A 22,732-nucleotide genomic window follows, 5' to 3' on the forward strand; every position below is an offset into this window, starting at 1 on the left:
ACCATTCGATAATTACAACTTTAACAATGCCAGTATCTTCTGGTGTCAGGTGTAAGTCAAAGTTCCAAAAAGAACAAAAAAAAGAAAGAAAAAAAAACGGCTTATTAACACAACATGTCTCTTAGAATTTCAGTAGAGGCTCCCCATTTTTCTCAAACTGTTTGCGACCTGTTCCTGTCTCCTGATCCATTTAATCTGGATTTCTTCCTTTACCAACATTTCCTTTACTCTGGCCACATCAACTCTCAGCATCTATCACTTACAAGATTTGATGATTTTAACGTCTCTACAAAAGATATGTTGTCTGTTTTGTGAAGTACTTCAGGCAACTTGGGTAGTCTGAAAATTTCTTGCAGCATAGTAGCTATCAATACACCTGCAGCAGCTGCTTTACTGAGTGCAAGAGTCTTGAACGCCAATGGACTTTTTCTAACTCGATCAAGTTTTTTTGGATGACCAGCATATATGAGCCAGTCTATTCGTCTTACCATAAACAAAGATGATGAATCCACCTTGTGAGGAACCATCCTCCAAGCTGGCATAGGTAGCATCAGAATCGCAAACCACAGTCCAATCTGAAGGATTTCTCAACTGTGGAAAGGATATAAAACCTGCCTTTAAATTAAGCTTTAATAGTGACTTGTTGGCTTCCAAAAGTAACTTCACTTTAGATTTTCCGGTATTAACTCATCCTACACACATCAAATGATACATCAGTCGAGTCTGGATAGATACCCACATCATTTGACCTGTTAGTCTTTTTAAATCTGTCTTCTCTTCTTCACTCAGCTCATCAATTTTTCTTAGGGATCTTCTTTTTTTTTATATATCTATTAGATAAATATATGACACATAATTGTTTAGATTTATGATGATCCCATCTTCCGTTTGCCTAACATACAATCCCAGAAATTTGAAGGTTCCATTTTTATGCATTCCAACCTTGAATATTTTCTTTAATTCTGAAATCACATTTTTTTAAAAATGATCATGTCCACAAAATATGAAGTTATCTACATGTATTGCCAGAATACCGGATAAGTCATGCCAAAGAAACAGTTCATTGTCATATGCACTTACCATTCTTTTTAGTTTAGTTAATTCCTGAATAACTCTCTCATACCATGAACATGGTGCATCATTCAATCCATAAATACATTTTTCAGCTTCCACACTTGTGACTCTGGACATGCCTCAGATGGTGGTCTGAGATATACTTCACTCTCTAGCATATCATCTTGCAAAAATGCTGAAGTGAATTCAAGGGTCTCCACCTGCTAATTCTTAACAGAGACTGTTAACATAACAAGATGCATATTGGAGTATTTATTTTTGGGTTATGTGAATTTTCTTCATAGCCACGTGCTACAAGAAGAGCCTTCATTATCGGCTGCACGTTGGGAGAGTCTGTTTTTATGTCTTGTGAATTTTGATTATGATGATGTACTACAAAAAGAGCCTTCATTATCTTTTTGTTATCCTTAACTTTCTCTGTTATCATCTATCTTGTTAATATACATTTTTGACCTATGTTAGGGACACATTCATACACTTCATGAGTTTTCATGCTTTTTATTTCTTTTTCTTTTGCATCAATCACATCTTTTGTTTGTTCTTGTTCAGTTGTGAGGAAAACGACATGTTTTTCATGATCTTCTGTTACTTGGGAAGTTCTTGCTATTGATCAATCTTATCCCAATTGATACATGCTGGACATTTATTTTCTTCAGCTTTCTATATTCCACTAATGGCCACAATTTCCAATTGATTTTGGTTGTGTACTCATAATCTTTCCCTTTTTCCACTCATTACTTCCAATAATTTTATATTCCACTATTTTCCCTTTACTCGATCTTGTAGTATTGTCTTTTAGTTCCTCCCTGATACTATTAGAATAGTCATCATGTTGATCTTCAACTTCCTCTTCTAAGACTTCATTCATCTCATTTAAGGGAATTGTATTTTCTTTATTCCTTGGCCTTCTGAGGTCCTTGTTTACCTTCATCAAGTGACATGGATGCATCCTGTAGAATGCTCCTCAATGTCGGATCAATGCACATTGATCCTCTTTACCCAAACTGTTATATATGCTGTAAATAATTTCTTCACTATTCTTAGTTTTGATCAGCCTAGAAGCAGAGTACCTAGTGGATGTGTCAATTAGGTGTAAAATCTAGCATTGATTCTGTTTGAATTTAAAAGCCCATACATACAATGTCATTAAATCGGTTTCCAAGAGCCAATCCTACCACCGGACGAAGGGGGAGTCTTCTAAGCCTTAAACAAACTGAACACGAATCACAGACATCCTTAATAAGAGCCAGAAACTCTTTATAATGAAAAGCCCTACTGCCTCTCACCAATGATACCAATTTCTCTTGTGATGCATAAGCAAACATTTTATGTAATTTCTCAGTCTTCGTTCTTTTCTTCATTCTAGAGCATTTTTTTTTTTTTAAGTTTCACAATGTAACACAAAGTTTGGTGACTTTTCAGCCTGCAAAAGCACATTTATCAATGGAAGGCTATAATGTCCAGAACTTATCTTTTGCAATTTTATATATTTGCCTAAAATCTTACAGCTGTCACTTTTAAAATCTAGTACCATGCTAGCAGTTTTCATTGATTTATGACTTCGTAACAAGGGTAAATCATTTTTGACAATATGTATGCTATTTTACACCTCCTATAGTTACTGGAAATTGAACTGCTTTAATTGGCTTTCCATCGCCAAAACAAAATCTCCTGTTGGATTTAAAAGTTTTCACTGACTGCTTATCTCGGTCATTTAATGTACCAAAAATACATTAAACCAAAGTTCTCCAGTAACAATCCTAGAACAGGCAGAATCCAATACTGTCATATTCAGTGTCTCTTTTACAAGATTTGACATTTTATATCAGAATCATTTATCAATGTTCGATAACAGGACTCAGAATTAATTAATGAGATGTGTACATGGTTTGAATCCACAAGAGTATTAATATTTCTAGAACTAAAACCAGTACAGTCTCTGGCAAAATACCTAATAGAACCACATTTGAAACAATGCATTGTCCTACCTTGTCTGTCCGTTGGATTTGTTTTGTTTCCTCGATAGAATTTTTATTCCCTTTTATTTCGGTTCTGATTGAAATTTACAGTTTCAATTTCTTCCTTTATAGCAGGAACTGTTTTCCATTCTAATGAAGAAATATGAGATAACACTTTTTTTTTTAAAGTATTCTTCATTTCTGTGTAAGTCAAACTTCCACATGTTGTCTTCGCTAATTTTTTATTTTCTTCCGTTACATTCGCTGTATTTAAAACAAAAAATGCTTGGACTCCTTCTGGCAGAGAAATTTCGTATTTATGTAATTCATAACTCATCAAAAAGTCGTTTATGTTTATTTCAGCAACTATTTTGTTATATTAAAATTCCTTGAATGACATGTATGCCATATTTTCGTTCCTTAATATATCTCGTTCAACTTATCATAATTATTTTTTATCTGTCTGTGATGTCTAAGTATTGAATGCATTCTCGTATGTTTTGTGGCAGTGACAAAAATACTGCTGGAACCTGTTTTTCCTTAGGTAACCCGTGAAGATAGACCTCATACTTATGTCTTGTTTCCATTCGGTGTACATTTCTTCACTCTGCAAAATAGGTGGCTGTTTTGTAAATGATGCCATCTTTCTTTCAATTGTGTTTCAACGTAAGTTGAACAGATATAATATCTGTCACACAAAAGAATTCGCTCTGCTACCAATGTTAGTTCACTTAGTATTTCCCACGACATAGGATAAACACGTGTTACTGTTGGCCGGCTACTAATTGAATATCCACTTGAGACAAGGGACATAACTAAATATATAGAAGAACACCAACATGTTCGATAACTCCAACTTTAACATATATGACCTGCCCGGAATATGCCAACAATAACACGGTCCGTATTTTGCATAAGTACCATTTAATTCATAGCTGAAGAGAATATGTATGGGTTCAAACCTTTCCGAAGGGTTTTAGTAAATGTGATGCTGTAACCCTGATAGAACTCGAACCCGGCATGCCAAGTCAATAATTCGCACTTGTAACCATTCTACCATGCAACTTTCTTTGTTAGTGATTGCAACTCTATATAAACAAGCTCCCAGTATTTGCTTATTTTGTGTTGAATGTTATTTAATGTGCTGCTATTCGTTTCCTGTTACTTTGCACTTTATTTCCTATTTGTTATAAAAAATTTTCATTAGAATTGAAGGTGGTGAAAGTAAGCCTATATTTCTGAATCTTTTGAGATAAGAATTGATTTTTCGTATTATTTGAATTCTTCAGACTACTCTTCTCGCCTTGAGTGTTATCTGTAAGAATCCATGGCATAGTGGTTGCAGTACTTAATAAAATTCAGTCATAAAAATTGCACTCTTCTGGATATTGAACGCTCAATCCTTAGTGCATACAATTGCAAATTACTTTACCCAGTCATGACTGACTGAAACGAGAGCATGTTATCTCCATGGATTAAATTAGGGTTCCATTCAAAGTTTCAAGCAGGTTCTTGAGTTTGACAAAAAGATTCTTGAGTTCGACAAGATACACTTGAACAAGGTTGGAAGTTACAGCGACCGAAACATTATGAAAATAACATTCAGGATGAAAAAAGCAGTCTGAAGAATCCAAATAAAATGAATAAATTAAGTTGTTTTATCTTTTAGATTTGAAATTAAATTAACTGTCGATAGAAATTAATTAACGATACCAAGATTGTTCTTGTTGAATCAAAGTAAGAAAATAAAGCTTCAGTCTTGAACAGATCACTTCTTTATCTTCTTCCTCATCGTTTATCTTTTTAATCACATTTTCCATCAGCCGAAGCTTTGATATGCACAATAATCTTTTCACTTGTCATCCCATTGATTGCACTTTGAATTTAGATTGCATAATTCTATTATATTTCCTGTCTTGCACATATAAATGTCAACCATGGTGGCAATAGAATTTGTTTTTTTTTTATTTCTTTCCGTTATCACACCCTCGCCATCTTCTGCATACAATACATCTCCTCCTTCATTCCATATCATTTTCTGCTTACAGGTGGAAAGCGGCCAAAAGTTATCTGCAATTATTGAAAACCAAAGACACTCTTGAGAAATCACTGTTGCAATCGATGCCGATCTATGAAGCTGGACTTTTACAAGTATCAAAGTAATTCATATGCATTTCACTAAAATCCTTGTTTCAGTTTTTCTTGAAGCAAAGTTTGGTGCAATTGTTTTTGTTTTTTGTTTTAGTTTTTTTTTTTTTAATTTGTCTTCAGTTACAGTCTTTCATACTGTAGGATTTATATTATATAATCATGCTATATTTTCTTTTGCCTTAGTTTATCCGCACTCGCAGAGTGACTGATATATTGTCTGATCAGAACACTTTTGCATAGGAGGAACCTTTGCCAAACTGTTTTAATTTCACACAATTTTTAAAAAGTCAGTGGTTAAGCAACATGGTAATAAGGCGAAATATTCCCGTCTCGCTCTTAAGCCTCGACTTGGGCAAGGTGAGATAAAAGACCCCAAACTCAATCACATGTTTCTAGTATGTGTGCATCTACTGACTGTATCGATTGTCGTATTCTTGTCTCAATAACTCTTTTAAGGCCATGTCTGTTGTGTTAATGAATAAAATTGATTTAAATTGTAACGAAAATGTTATTTCTTGTAACTAAACCTATTTTTCTTTCTACCAAGCAATGCGTAGAAATGAACAATTCTTTCCTCATAAAATTCACGACTTTTCTTCATCTTACAATATTATTTAAAAAAAAAGAATTTAGACATAAAATAAAAGCATCATTTCTAAGTAATCCAAGATTTTAACATGTTTTGAATATTTTTCTGTACAGCACTTTATAAAATGAAAAAAAATCATGATCTTTTAAAAATGTTTTTCAGATTATTAAATGAACTTGTGACCATAAATTTCCTACCTTTTCAACCAGAGTAAGTAATAAGTCATCCTACACTTATACATAAAAATATTTTATCTTATGTTTAATTAAAATATAGTCATACTTGCAAGCATGTCTTGATATTACCAAAGGAAATGACAAGATAGAAAGCATAGATTGTATATATTATTGTGTCATACTGTTTATGTAGAACATTGGAAAGGTTGGTTTATGGCAGAGGTTAGAGAATAATTCAGCACTAGTGCACTTTAACTAACTGAAAATATTTTTATTTCCCTATCAGAAGAGTTTTTGTAGGGGAAAGAGATGTTCTTGGCATACTGCAAGACACAAAGGATCCACGATTGCTGAATAATTGAAAAGGCACCGCAGTCAGCATCTCTGCTACAGAATCATCCCATAGAGTCCTAAATGCAAGAGATACTTCAAAGCTTGAATCAAACTGATGAACCATCTCCCGTTCCACAAAACAAGCAATGAATAAGCATCATATTATGAAAAAACACTTATTATTGAATATGACACAAAATGCTATAGATACATGCAAAACAGCAATCTTAATAAAACCAATATCAGTAAGAAAAAAAAACACATAAAAAATGATTACAAATAGAACACAAAATCAATTTGAATGAAAAAACAAATTGCAACATAATAAACTAGCAATAAATATCGCCAATGAGAGCAAGTTTAGTTTTCAATATCTATGTTCAGCTTGTACATAAATCACTTCCTGTTGCTTATATTAGTTTTTCAATGAATTCCAACGAGAGATATTGTTTAGAAAAACAATAAATAGGATGTATTTTTTAAAATCTTATAAAAGACCACTGCCATATTATCAACATTTGTTTGAGATGATGACTCAAACAAATTACCAGTTTGTAAATGTTCATAATATCGCACTAATCTTATATAAGATTTCTAAACATAAACCCTATTTATTGGGGTTATTTTTAGCATTTGCTTAAAAATAAAAATTCATATGAAAAACACTATTGATCTAAACTGTTGTTTTACTTCTAAACAATATTTATTGTAAGCATTCATTTGTTTATTAATTACAAGAAACCCTCTCAACCACTGAATGTCATGGCTAATGATACACTGCCTGAAAATACTTCGTGTAAACTCCTCGACTTAACATTCACAGGCAAAATGAATTAGAACAAATACATTAAGGTCATTAATCTTATGTCAAAATTGACTTTTTTTTGTATATTAAAAAGTAATTTTTCCCTCAAATTTCTTTTCTTCTTTCTGTGTATGTTTTCAGTAAAAGTTACACTCTGCCAGAATTTGAAGATGCTGTGTTTCAGGTGCAAGATAACGCAAAGGAATATCTCGAAAGATTCTTCAGGTAAAATTCATTTTAAATTACTATGGAGAACATTCTTAATTTTTTCTATTTTATTCATTTTTTGCTGTTGGTGTTGTTGTTTTTATCATACATTTCTTTTTGGCATATCAAAACAATCTTAACATTTAAAATACATACAGTCTGATTTAGTTTGTCTGTTTTTACAGAAGATCAAACCTTTTTTAATTAATTTAATGTTGAAACATTACTTATTCTAAACGATTTCTCGTAAATATAATTATTTTTGGCATATCAAAACAGTTTTAACAGAAACACAAGCATATAGAATTTGATTTGTTTGTTTTCACAGTAAAATAAACCTTTAGTTTTTCAGTAAATTTAACGTTGAAACATTATTAAATCCACGCAAGTAGATTGCTCTCATTTTGTATCTGATATCTTCCAGAAATCTTATTTCAGTTTAATCTTTCTAATGTTCCTTCATTTTTGATTGAACTTAGAACCTATGTAACGTTGCAGTTATAAACAAGCAAAGGAAAGAAAGAAAAATCTGGGTCAGCATTTATTCTTTTTTAACAAAAGTTTTAATACCGTTACTCTCCTATTTTGACATCACTTAAAAAGTTCCTCATTGTCGTCCATTTCGCCCGCGTACATTTTTCTTCTCTGACTTCATGCTAGCATTAACCAGCTATTTCTCGCCTATGACTTTATACGTCCATTTTTTCGACGCACACATTGCTTCTCTCGCAAACATGTGGTGTCCTCTTTCTTTTTTTGTTGGCGCACCAACTCTTGCAGACTATCTAATTTGCATATGCGCGTTTTTCGGCTACTGCTGCTGCTAATCTCTTCACAAGCCAGCCATCCTTCACTGATGCTGATATTTTCCAACATCCTCATATGCACTGTTATATACCTTCTCTTCCAAAAACAAAAAAAAACATTTACAAGAATTTAATTAAACTTGCCTGAGGTAATAAAGGAAAGCAAGAAAAGAAAATTCAAAAGTTCATACGATAAAATATGAATAATTAAATCCAAATAAAAATATCTTAGTGTATAGTTTGTTCAATATTTCTATTTTATACTTTTTTTCAAAAATTACTTTCCTTATTTATTCTTCCATTTTTATTTTTCATTTTTAAAGTAAAATAATTCCAGCATATTCTTCCAAATATTTAAAGGCAACGTTTTAATACTTTGAAAGGAGAAAACCTCATTGAACTGTTTAAATTGTGAAAATGTATGATCTTTTTATTTTCAGAAATTTCACTAAAGCAGCGTTGAAGTGTTTTAGCTTCATTGTGCAAGAATACAGTTTCAAATAAAAATTAATTTATAAAAATATTTTACAAAATTAGTTGAATTCATTCAAGACCAAATGAATAGTCTTTGATCCTTATTGGTCCCGAGTCTGTAAATTCATCAAGCTGAAATGAGATATTTTTATTTTAGTATGGGATATTTTTATTTTTAGATATTTTTTTTTCTGTTTTTTTTTTTTTTTTTGCTTCTGGACTATCTTCATAACACATATGCTAGAATGTTAATTGTGTTTCAAGATACATTTATACATGTATATTTTTTGTATGAATTCTTTTTTGTGCAGCTTTTTTCTTATTCTTTTACTTTAACCTTCGATTCTCTCTAAATATTCTATCAGTCATAATATTTATATCTCTCCTTGCTCATCGATAGATTTTTACACCAACTGCCCAAATAGTTTTCTTTTTGTTAAAGCTTCTTCTTTGAAACCGTTGACTAAACTAGTTATCATAACATTTTTCCTAGTCCTATGACTCATTTATCTCTTTATTGCTCAGTTACTTTTAACGGGATTATCTGAGAGAACACTAGTTACTCCAACCCTTTATTTAGTCTCAGCCAATGTTTGACGAGATTATTCACGACAATTGCGGCCTATTTTTGTCTCTTAAGTGCTCGGTCAGACGAGATTATTCAAGACAATTACGGTTGACACCTGACCCAACGGACCAAAAGCATTATCCATGCCACCGACTTAATCGGATATTAACATTGTACAACAATTATTGCATTTTCCCATTTTCGTGTCACAATACTAATCATTAAGCATTGGCAGATCTATTTAATGTGAGAACTGTTTATTCACTCACTACTCTCTAATTTCTGCTATCCTCTAAACTTCTTTGTTCATAGACCGACCCACCAAAGTTCAGTCACTAACTTCCGATGACTAGGTTACATGCGTACGCTGGAAATTTGATCCATTGTCCAAATTCTGTTGACAACTTTCCGACTGTGTACCAAAAAAATTGTCACTATTTACATCCTCCATCTCTATAACTGAGAACTGTGAGCTCCCCAAATATTTAGAAGGCACTTATTTTTCTACCGCAGTGGCAATGCAAGCTGCTGCGCCTCATCGTCATAAAGAGTGTCAGTTTCAAAGAATAATTTCCTCCATGTCAGGTGTCCTACCTGACCATCACACAGGCTTGCTTTTATTTCAAAATGAAAACTACTTAACATTTAAATATTTCAGTGTTTTGTATTTATCTGCATTCATGTAGCAAAATACCGACAAACAAAAGCAGCAAACATGGTGAAAAGCCATCGCAAGTAAAACAAAATTATTTATAAGTTGCTCAGCACAGCCCGTGCTTAAAATGAGTGTGCCTTTTATTTTTCAGTTTCTTATTTTTAGAAAAAAGTTTTAAAAAATAAATAAATAAAAGAAACAAATAGAATGTCTTCATATTTAATAATCATTTTTTACAATTGCAGGATTACTAGTCAATTCTAAATAATCCATAAGCTTAGAAGAAAATTACTACTCTTTATAGAAATAAAGTCAATTTATTTATTTTTTTTTTAGTACTGTGTTTTTTTTTACTTTTACACACGTTATAATTGTTTAAACATTTATTCCAGTCTTATAAAACCTCAAGCCAACTTTTTTTCAAATTTTAAAACTTAAGTAATTCATAACAATAAAACTGGGGATACCACTTAAACAGTCTTAACACCATCTTATAAAAATATGTACAAGTCAAAATAGTTATTTCCAAATTTCTCTCTAAAACAAAACAAGCTATTTGCTGTGTTAAGATGAGTATGTAACAATATCACATAATAATGCATAACCGACCCATAAGACTAGAACATTCGCCTTTAACATATGACTGACAAGACCGAAGAAAATTCAAAAATGAGCAGATAAGAAGAAAAAAAAAAGCAAACAAGTGACTCACCGATTGGTACAATATCTATTTTCTTTCATCTAAGTTTTCTACTCACGGCCAGGTTTGTTTTAAGTCCTTATTTGCAACTGCATTTTTTTGCCCCTCTTTTGCGATTTCATTTCTCCGTGGTAACGTTTATTTTTCTTTCTTTTTTCTTCATATTTACATTTTTATGTTAAAAAGCCATGTCACGGCAGCCAACATAACATATGTAACGTTGCAGTTACAAACAAATAAAGGAAAGAAATAGATAAAAATCCCAGTCGGCATTTTTCCTTTTTGACAAAAGCATTTATTACCATTACTCTCCCATCTCGACATCACTTAAAAAAGTTTCTCATCATCATCCATCTCGTCCGGAATACACTTTTCTTCTCACACATTAGCCAGCCATTTCTCATCTGTGACTTTAAATGTCCATTTTTTTTCGACACACACTTTGCTTCTCTCTCGAACACGTGGTGTCGTTTTTCTCTTTTTGTTGTTGCACCAACTTGTGCACATTTCCTAATTTGCATATACGCTTTTTTCGGCTACTGCTGCTAATCTCTTTGCAAGTCAGCTATCCTTCGCTGCTGCCGATATTTTCCCACACGCTTAGATGCGCTATGTTACACCTTTAGGTAGGATTCACTTTGGAATATCTCCTAGAATACACTTTAATTCTATGGTGGCAAAAACAGCTGAAGAAAAATGGTCAAAATGCTGGGAACAATAACCAAGATGAGAACATATAAATTGTTGTCTTTTATTTTTTGTCTTTTCTGTGATGATTTTCACTTACATTCTTAATCAATGATTGACATCTTGCTTTCAGATTGTTCAGAAGTTGTTTTTTTTTTCTTGTATGAGCAGCATTACTCTTTCTTTTATAATAATTTCAATTCCATCTCGCATAAACACCTACATCTTTTTCTTTTTACAGGTTATGCAAGATTATTGTTGATGTTATAATGTTTGAGTCTTTCAAAAAACTTCGCTTTTGTGAAGAACAAATGACAGCAAAAAAGACGCTGTAAGTAACAACAAAATACTCTTTCTTGTTTGGTTTTATAAAAGTTCAACAAATGATTATATTTTGTTTTTGTTTTATATGAGACGCTTTTTCTATGTTTCAGATGCATTAATAAATATAAACCGCCAAAGTCACAAACACCTGTCATGGAATATATGTTATCTAATAAATCAGAACTTATGAATTTGTTTCACATTGGGATTTTTGTTTTCATCCCAAACAAGGCACACTGCCACTTGGAACGTAAGGGGCTACTATTTGAGATCATATTTAAGTAGGGAGTTGAGCAGCGAAATGTCTGCACAAATTTTACATTTAAACTTCTACATCATCATCATCATCATCATCATCATCATCATCATCATATCGTATGAATCCAAATATTCTATTGTTGGCCTGGATTTCACCAATATTGTCTAGCCTGAAACATCAGGGATTAGTGAAAGTGATTTCTGTTGAACGAACTGGATTTGAACTTGGAACACTCAGATCGTAAATCCATGTCGACTAGACCTCAATTACCCCCATTTCTGCAGGTTGGTACAGTCAAGGAAGCAAGAAACTGGGAGGGAATTTTAAAATCTAACAGTCTGATGGAAGAAACTATTAGAGTAGAAGGCTTTCTGGTATCGAGAGAACTCAACAGTAAAAGAGAAAGGTTTTGTTGCCGGTTAGTTGGGAGTATGCACGTCGAGAGGCACAAGTACTATGAGTTCATCAGATCTCATTTCATTAAAGTACTTGTAAGAAAGGCACAGGGATGTGCCATTGCAGCGATGGAATAGAGGTTGGAGTTTGGTCGATAGTATGGGACCTATTAGATTTGACATTATTTTGGATCTGTCTAAGAAGGAGAAACTAGTAATAAAGTCACCAGGCCAGATGTGGCAACAATACTCCATGCATGGGTAAATTGTGACTTTGTAAAAATTAGGATCCTCTCTTCTGTGTGTAATTTTCTAGCACGATACAGGAAACCCACCTTCTTTGCATCAGCCTTGACAATGTCTTCAATGTATTTGTTCCAATTCACATTGTCGAGGTGTTTGAAAGATGGGCTCTCAGCTAGGAAGTTATTTGTCATGGCAATCGGTTGTTGATAAGGTTTTTTGTACTTGTTAATGGAAAGACGTTTAGTTTTAGTAGCTTTTAATGCTACCGTCTACTTCTGTTCTGTTCCAGTAACAGCTGAATCTCGTTTTGTAGGGTTTTGTTATTGCCTTGGATATGTGTATATTTGTTTTCCCATCATATCTATTATAGAGCGTGGTGTCATTAGCAAATATACCCATTTCAGACACAATTTTATCAGGAAGATCATGTATGAAAATAAGGAATAATAAAGGTCCAAGAATCGACCCCTGATGCACCCCTGAAGCACTCCTGAGGCACCCCTGAGGCACCCCTACATTAATATCATGTTGTTTAGACGTATGACCATCACCAATCTAGATTTTCTCTCGTCTAGGAAGGATTTGATTATGTTGAGTGTTCCTCCAGAAATACCATAGGATTAAATTTTTTGTGAGAGACTTTTTCTGAAAAAAAAAGTCTGAAAAAAGAGACAATGGATTAGTTTCCATAGAAACAGGTAGTTTCACTTATATAACTAAGCAAATTGAACGACCTTTTCACTTTTTAAAAGTAAAGATTTTTTTGTTGTATCTGAAAATGTTTAAGAACACTTTGAAACTTGCTATTTGCTTAAATATGAATAATCATATTTTTTATACATATACTTAATCCGGAACATTATTTTCTAGATATAAAAGCATTTACAATTGTGTTACATGGAAGGGATGTCCCCTTATCCTGTAAGAAGACATACTAGATAAGTGAAAATGATATTAGGATAAGGCTAGAATCGAACCCTGTAGACAAGTGTTAAAGATAATGGAGAATGGAATGTTAGAAATTAAGTCTATTGTTAATTCCATTAGAAATAGTTAAATATTGTTTATGTCGGAAAAAGAGTCGATTGTATATTCTTTTAGAAATTTGAATACTAAATATATCAGTTAAAAGAATGCACAATGCAAATAAAAAAACACATTATTTAAAAATAGGTTAGAATTAGAATTGAGGATTCTTTGTTCGCCAAAATTGTGTTTGAACAAACATATGTAAAGCCACATGAAAATTAGTCACGTTTGAAAATACCCTTCTGACGTCACAAACAAAGGAGATTACTCAATATAGGAATCTAAGGGTTCGAAGTTAGAAGTCAGTATTACATGGACCAGTTATATGTGTCTCTCCCAATATGAACTCCCGTCATTTTTAAATATGTACCCCTACATAACAATTGGATAAATTTTTATCATTTCTATAAGTGAAGTTAATTTTGTAGCCATTAAAACGTTGCCTGCTATTGACATCAGAATCATTTATGTTTTTTTCCACAGTTCCAGAGATTCTCTTTTTCTTATGAAAATGAAGAAAAAACAAAGAATGGCAAACTTTCTTAAAGCCAAGAATGAAACCAGGTAAAAATTGTTTTCATTATTGAATTTTATTGAGAAATTTCTTAATATAAAATGAACAAGATCTTTTGTTTACAAAATTATACAAATCTTTTTTTAGGCTTTTGTTTTATATTATTTTCCATGGGGATCTGTCTATCATTTTTATATTATTTTCCATAGGGATCTGGCAGTGTGATTTTATATTATTTTCCATCGTGATTTTTATATTATTTTCCATGTGGATCTGGCAGTGTGGTGATGTCTGGAAATGAAAACTGATTACTGAGAGTTGAGGATATACGTTGCATGAAGAGAAATGATATGAGGATGATATGATTGATTTCTAATATGTGTCTTAGATCTGATGATTAAATATGGACAGTATATGGAGATGTGTGCAAAGCAGGGGACTTTGATATGATCACGTTGAAACAAATACATGAACGTTCTTGGTTCAGTATATGTAAGAACAGGTAGAAAATCTAATTCACAGGGGAAGACCATGAAGAACATGAGAGGAAATGATAAAAATGGAATTGAGAGAAATTCTGTTAAATAAAGATCTGTTAGGTTAGTTTTAAAGTCAGTTTCTATAAGCTGTCTAATACATGGCAGCATGAAATACGAATGTTAAACTAATGATGATGATGATCATCATCATCATCATCTTACTACCTTTATTTAAATTCCTTCATGTCTTGCCAACATTATCAATGAAGAGCATCTCATATGACCACCTCCATACTAGCTGTTTCTTTTGCCATCTTTTTTAACTTCCTTTTTTATGAAAAATTTTTTCCTTAACATAACATGTGATTTATACAGTCAATCATAGCTTTGTATGCTCTCTTACTTGCTAATATTTTCTTGTCGTTTTGATCATTTTAATTTGCAAACGTGGATTGTTTTTCTGGAAATTATTTATTGATAATTGCGTTAAGTCCAAGCAAATATTTTTCTTTACCTGAAACATATAAGCTTACAAATTGTAAACGCAATTGATTTTGAATACTTTCTTTCAACGTTCATCTTAGATATCGATATGAAATTAGGATTTGATCAGAACCTTATTAACTTTCGTTATTTAATAATCAAACCCCATATGTTTTTAGTTGTCTTTCAAACATGAAGAATATGACTTTTTGAAGTAAGAACATTTTGATGATACTCATCGACCCAAAAATGTTTGTTGACATACAATTTCTTTTAATTAATTATTCTATCATAAATTTAATGAATCAATTAAACAGACAAACCAAGTAATAAAAGATAAAGATTCTTTGTCTTTATAAAATAAACTCTTCTCATTGACACCCACTTTTTTTTTTCAATTAAGACATTTTGTTTTTTAACAAAACTCCAAGAGATCAAATTGGTCAATTGTTAAAATGTGATGATCATCTTTGTTTATTAGTTATTGTTTTTTTTTTTGTTTTGTTTCTAAAAACCAAATTCTCTAAAAAAAAAGTAATCATTTAAAAAAATGTTTTCTATTTTGTTTCTTTTCAGCCATCTTGGAAATTTTGTTCTGCTTATCAATCAAATGACTGTGGAATATTTGTTTTCCATCGGCAAATCGCATATCCATACATTTGTTCATAAAATTCTCAGAAGCAAGTGCAAGAAAAATGGATTTTTTTCTATTAAACTTATTTTTAATGAAGAAGGTAAAATATTCATTGTTTTTGTCAATATTTATGTTAAATTATTGCTAATTTGATTTATGCAGTCAATCATAGCTTAGTATGCACTCTTACTTGCGAATTTTGTTACCTTTTATTTTATTTAAGGATTTTTTATTTTTTATTTTTTTTTATGGGGAAGCTAATTTGATACTAACAAGCACTATCGAATCGACAAACGACATTCAAATCACGTTAAGTTTAATAGCACATTCATTTATACACTTAATTAAAGGCGTGAATGACAATTCAGCTCAGCTATGCGTGCAATAACAAATAACTAAATCATTTATAATGATATAGTGTGCTTGATGAATTGAGATATTTTATTATTTTTTTAATTTAGTCATGTTTCTATAGAATTAAATTAGACCATCTATGCAAACTTTTAGAATTTACAAATATTTATGAAAGTCTCTTGTGATGCCATTATAGACACTGTCTTTCCCATTCCCCCCCCTCTTTCTCTTTATCTCTCTCTCTCTAATTCCAATATGGTTTGCCAAGGAGTGTCACTTGGGTTTTTTCGTGCATGAGGACGCTTTTTGAAAGAGCAGTTAAGTTTTGACATAGCACTACTAGTTGAATGGGAAAAAGGGTAAACGATAGGCATATCTCTTTTTTAATCATGACGTTAATTCCATCTATATGTTTCATAGGTCTTTGGTGAGCTTTTGGTATCCTTAGTTTTTTCAGAGAATTAATTATCTAAGCTGGGATAATTAGCTAAAATTCAACACTTGTACTAAGGAACGAACGTGCATCTTATAAAAATATATACGATTTCTTTATAACATTTCAGCTTCTAAGGAAACGTAATTATAAAACTCATAAATCGGTCGAGCTACATCTTGCACGGCCTCTATGATTGGAGTCGAAATTGCAACTGCAAAATCTTCTGTCTCGTGGTGACAAAAATGAAAGAGAGAGAGAACATGGATACATATAAAAAAAGAAAGAACAAAGAAAAACTTAATTCACAAGTTCCAGGCAACAAGTTCATTGGGTTTAGCCTTCTTGATCCTTCCTCAAACTCAGCTAAGATCAAATCTGATTAATGATACAGTTTTTGTCATCAATCTGTCCCCCCCCCCCGCGCCATATTTTGATAGCCATTTTTAGATTTTATATGTGTCCCCATGAGAACCATAAAAGTCAGGCACAAAGCTCTCTGTCAGGAAGACTAGTTCTCACAAAAGGGCACTTTTGTGCCATATCTCCCTGTTCTACTCTCTCTCTCTCTCTCTCTCTCTCTCTCTCTCTCTCTCTCTCTTTCTCTCTCTCTCTCTCTCTCTCTCTCTCAGTCCATTTCTTTCTTCCCCTCTCTCCCTCATATTATTATATTCCTCTCACCACTTCCCTTATCTAAAACATTCATTAGAATTTTACAAGTATATAGATAAAACAAATGTTACTGAATAAAATAGATATTTTTTTTCTAATATTTTTTAAAAACTATAATTACCAAAGTAACCTGTCCCAATTAGCCATCGAGTATGGATACACTGTTTTGTGCAGAGAGATGTTTTTGGTTTTGTTATTCTTTGTTTAGATCTTTTTAGAGACAACCAAGTGGTCAGAAGATCCTACTGAAGACAGAATTGAGGATGAGTACATTCACGGCATGTTGTCGGAAAAAAATCTAGGAGACTTGCAAATTACCCGTCAGCATCCGGTACACGAGTCGATTTGTTAACAATCTGTGTTAGATCATAAGCAAGGGAGAAATCATGACAAAATCTCCCTTCGTCATCTGTTTGAAATCTGTGATTAAATTCCTGTTTTTTTACACCATTTGTTCAATGCGTTATATGAGGTATTTTCATACAACTAATCATCTTATTTGTCAAAAATGCTTCTCCATTGTCTGATAGTTTTGGATGTGTATTTACTTGTGCAAGTTTATCGTTTTCCATTTTTGTTTGGAAAACGAATTTTGCTGGTGATCCTTTTCTGAATTTGATTTCTTCGTTGCTAGATTTGTTGTGTTGTACATATCCCATTTATGAATGTTGTGTTGTACATATCCCATTTATGAATTTGAGTTCCTCATCACCAACTTATTGTGCCTGAAAGGATCACTAAGAAAGACTCAGACACGGATATAGTTAAAAATGTAATGCAAACAAACAGTTCACTGCATAACTCTCCTCTAAGGATACTTTTTATAGGTATGACTCATAATTCACCTTTTGTCTGAGTAGAGATAGCCAGATGCAGGAGGGCTTTCTAAGATTCTTTTCTCGAACTGGTAGCCTTTGGAATTTCATTTCTGGCCCTTGTTTCCCTGACTGTAGCAATATACAAAAGTTTAACTGCAATGCAAACAAACAATTCACTGAACAATTCTTCACTAAGGACGCCTTTTATAAGTATAACCCATAATTCACCTTCCATCTCAATGACAATTACATTGTTTGGAGTAAATAAAAAAAATAATTATAATACTAGAATTAATAATGGTATCACTTCTGCAATGTACGTATGAACTATATGTGCATGGTTGCATGGCTCCACTTATCTGGGTCATGAATATAAAGGAGTCTTGCTAAAATATTTTTCCTTTTTTGCATCTTTTAACATATTCTTTGACATCTTATGAATATCCTGCTCACAATGCTCGTTATTTTATCCTTTTATGAATTGCCACCATTCAGTCATGTAGACCTTTTATCACCAATTTTCTCTGCGTTTATGAGGGAATTATCAAATCTCCATTCAAAATCTCTGAATAAGTGTCCTACTCCAGTAATGTGCATATTAAAAATCAATTCATTTTTTTAATTATTAATTCATATTTATTTGTTGTGTCTTTTCACACTGGAATGATTTCACCAGATATTTGTTCTTATTTTAGATGTTATCCTACTTAGTGCTGGATCATGTCTAGTTTCCACAGCCATTTCATATTTTTATCTAAGGCTAAAACTATCAGTTTCTACCCAATGTAAAAATGGATTTTCAAATTCTTCTATTTTATATTATGACCCTTCATAAAGTTGTACACTTGATAGTACATCTATGTGTGGAATTTAATTTCTTTTGACAAATTCTATATGAAATGATATTAATCTACCTTTTAAGAATTCTCAATGTCATGATTTTGGATAGTTTTTTCTTACGTTGATTATAAACTCATAATTAAATTCTACTACTATTTACCCAATTTTCTTATTTATTGCCATCTTAATTGATTCAAGATAATGTCGCTTTTCTTTCTTCATTCATTTTTATTAGTGGCTCCCATGCATATATCGTTTTGGTAATGAACCATATTTTTCATATCTTCTTGTTTTTATGCTGCCATTACAATTTATTAAGAAACTTTAGTTGTGACACACAAAATTTCCCAATGACTAACCCAAATTGCAAATCGGCATTATTTTATAGATAAAGTGAAAAATTTGCTTTTAGAAAAATTGTTTTTATAAAATCAATTTTATTTTCTTTCCAATAAATTTATTTTACTTTTTTGTGATTTAATGCTGAAATGTATATTCAATATATATTTCCTTATTTTAGACAAATTGGAATTCTCTCCTTCCATTGAAGAATGTCAAGAATTTTTGAATGGGACACTTCACGGAATTGTACCTGTCCTCTGTTCCAAAACCATTCCTCTAGGGATTTGGGAAATGTCCAAGAATAAACCTGATACAGATTCTTCAGAGGGCATGAAAAGGTAACTGATTTCTTTTCCATGATTATTTCCTATCATTCATTTCTGATAAGTTGAACTTTGCAGTGAAAAAAAAAATCAACTGCAAAAACCTAATGTCGTCACTTCCCCTAATTGGATATACATGCAACTGAGGATTTCTTGTGAACCTGATATTCCTATGAAACGTCCTCTTTCGGAGGAAGCTGATTCAACCAACCTATGATAAATGCCACTGGCATAATAGCCTTAGGCATCTCTACTGGGGAATACTAATGGGATTCTCCATGCACTTTTTTGTAAGCCAGAGTTCTCGTTCTCTAGAACACTGGTTTTCAAATCCATCTTTCCAACCCTTGTGTCGCATTATCTCGTTGTGGGAAGGGAATAAATAAATCCAAATGAATTTTAATAGAATTTTACGTTTTGTTAAACAAAATCATTCATTGTTTTCTTTCTATGTTTGAAAATTTATTCATTATGGCTTTTTTTTATATATAATAATCATTGCACAACCTTTTTTTAACTTTGTGAAATTTCAGTGAACTTTATCTAAATGTTATGGAAAACATAATTGAGAAAATGTCAGAAAATACAAACATTCATTAAAAAATGTTGCTTTTTTAAAATTTATTTTTGATTACATTTTCACCCCAAACAAGGCACAGTGCTACTGTGATGTAGGAAGCATAAGTTGCAGAGATACTATGCAGAGATACTATGTAGAGATACTATGTAGAGAGTTGTGCAGCAAGATGTCTGCTCACATTACACTTGAACTTCTGCATGTCAGTACAGTTGGGGAAGCAGGAGCCCAGAAGGGAATTCCAAAGTCTGAGGAGTAGATTGGAGTAGAAGGTTTTCTTACATCGAGGGATCTCTGTTATGTAGAGGTGGGAACTTGCTGCTTGTCAGGTTTGTTGGGGGTATTTATGTCGAGGGGGTACAAAGGCTTTTAGTTCATTGAAGCATCTACCTTTAAAATACTTATAAAACAGACAGAAGGATGCAACATTTCGTCGATGGGACATAGGTTGAAGCTTAGATGACAGTTCAAGACCTATCAGGTTGGCATCTCTCTTTTGAACCCTGTCTAAGAATGAGACTAGTAGCAGATGCACCAGCCCAAATGTAACAACAATACTCCATACATACATTAAGGTGGCCTTGTAGAGGTACCGGATACTTTCAGGCATAAGTAACTTTCTAGCATGGTAGAGAGAGCCCACCTTCTTCGCAGCAGCCTCGGCAATGCTCTCGATGTATCTGTTCCTACTCATGTTCCCTGTGTTCAGCCGAGGAGTTTGAACGAAATACTTTCAGGTAATGTATCTTTAGCCATAGCTATTGTTGGGTGAGAAGGTTTTTTGTAATTATTAAAGGAAACGAGCTTAGTCTTGGCAGCATTGAATGTGACCATCCATTTTTGACCATATTCTACTACAGGCTGAAGGTCTTTACTAGGATTTCCACCATTGCCTTGGATATGTGTTCATTTGTTTTCCCCTTGTGCCTGGTATCATCAGCAAATATACCGATCTCAGAGACAATTTTATCAGGGAGGTCATTTATAAATATCAGGAATAATAAAGATCCAAGTATAGACCCCTGAGGTACATCCGCATTTATATCATATTGTTTAGACATACGACCATCGAGGACAGTCTAGATTCTTTTCTTACTTAAGAAGGATTTAATTATGTTAGGTATTCATTCAGTAATACCATAGGATCTGATTTTCATGAGAAGGACATCGTGCCATACCCTGTCAAAAGCCTTAGATATATCTAGGGTTACTGCCCTCCCCTCCCCTGCCTTATCCATTGCTTGGTATATACGTTCAGAGATTATAGTTAGAATATCTGCAGTAGAATGGGTTTGCCTGAATCCATATTGATGGTCGGATAAAAGTTTAGCAACTGTACGGTGGTGAACTAGAGTTTGGTTAATTATGTACTCAAATATTTTGGTGCAAAGCGAGAGGAGGCTAACGGGGTGATAATTTAATGGGTCAGTTCTTTCACCAGAATTCTTGTAAACTAGTACCACAGAAGCAGTTTAAGGCATTTGTTGAAGAGTTTAGAGAGAACTGGGGCAACCTCAGCAGAGCATTTTTTTAATAGTACAGCTGGAATGAAATCAGGTCTACATGCTTTTGAGGTGTCTAGGTTTTTTATGATATCATGTACTTGGGAAGGGGTGATTTTCAGATCATCTAGTGTGGTTTCTCTCCACAAAGGAAAATCAGGGAGGGAATGGTTTGCTGGGCCCAAAGTAGAGTTTGAGGCAAACTGACAGACATCATAACCTGATTAAATGTGTTTGAGTATTTTTAATTACATATGCATGTCAAGAACAATTAAATTTTAGAATAATGATGTAAATTAATTTTAACAAAATCTTAAAATAAATGTAGATACTAAGAATGGGACCATAAAACTTTATAAAAAATTGCACAGATGTTTATTGTTGGCTTTTTGTTAGCAAAAGAAAACAACATTAAATAATTTTTAAAATTATTTTAATGTACAAATTTGATATGTTATTCACTGATTAAGCTTTGAAAGAGTGCTTCTTTTTTCTAGGAAAGGTTGTTATTTGAAATAAATTTCCTACAGAAAACTTTGATCATGTATTGCATTATTGATCACACTTTGTTTCTTATTTTTTTTATTTTATTTTATTTTTTTTATTTATTTATTTATTTTTTGCTATTTTAGGATTTCTTTTCTTTTTCTAGTAGAAAGTCTTCAAAGTTCTTAAAAACTCATAAAGTCTTGAATTGTTGTGTTCCAATTCTTAAATATTATAGAGTAGAGAATTGGTGTGAGTTGAATGTCAAGATTGGATTGTACTAATATTTAAAACCAATGCATTTCAGGTGAAAACATTATTATGTATTTAGGTGCCATGTTGAAATTAGCATAAATTCTAAAAATTACGAAAAATGATCCAGTAGAAAAATCGTTACAAATAAAAATGTAATTTATCAAATTATCGAGTTGTATCATATGTTTTCATGTGAAAAAGTTGTGCGCCCAATTTAGTATCATAAACAAACAAACAAGGGAGATAACCCTTGATTTAATCTGACTTAAATTAAGGGTCCTCCATTTTAAAACACACAGTCTCAGAATTTAATTGTGGATGGTTTTTATTGTTAAAATACATCTAGCACATCTACGGGATCATGTTTCTAATCTTTGAAATTTATACTAATTTCAACATGACATGAGTACATAATAATGTTTTCACCTGAAATGCGTTGGTTTAAAAGATCATTCATCTATATAAGCACTAATTGGACATAACCGTTTTTTTACTGAGTCGGCCATGTCTGTATTCGTCTGACTGAGCTGGCTTAAGATGAAGAAGAAAAGAGTCACCAGAATTTCAGATAAAAATACAAACAT

The 22,732-nt window shown here is 32.4% G+C and overlaps 1 protein-coding gene across 1 annotated transcript in view; it reads left to right on the plus strand.

Annotated features, from left to right (window-relative positions):
- The window catches only part of LOC145291381 (dynein heavy chain domain-containing protein 1-like), a 494,383-nt gene that overhangs the window by 52,457 nt on the left and 419,194 nt on the right, over positions 1–22,732 (plus strand). Inside the window, exons 12-18 of the mRNA XM_080137171.1 lie at positions 5,081–5,191; positions 5,935–5,982; positions 7,228–7,311; positions 11,425–11,514; positions 13,920–14,000; positions 15,489–15,646; positions 19,184–19,343. Of these exons, the coding sequence (XP_079993297.1) occupies positions 5,081–5,191; positions 5,935–5,982; positions 7,228–7,311; positions 11,425–11,514; positions 13,920–14,000; positions 15,489–15,646; positions 19,184–19,343 (732 nt within the window). The remainder of the gene's footprint in view (positions 1–5,080; positions 5,192–5,934; positions 5,983–7,227; positions 7,312–11,424; positions 11,515–13,919; positions 14,001–15,488; positions 15,647–19,183; positions 19,344–22,732) is intronic.

This window comes from Euprymna scolopes, chromosome 12, assembly GCF_053919585.1.
Source record: "Euprymna scolopes isolate OS-2025 chromosome 12, ASM5391958v1, whole genome shotgun sequence".
NCBI classification, from domain to species: Eukaryota; Metazoa; Mollusca; class Cephalopoda; order Sepiida; family Sepiolidae; genus Euprymna; species Euprymna scolopes.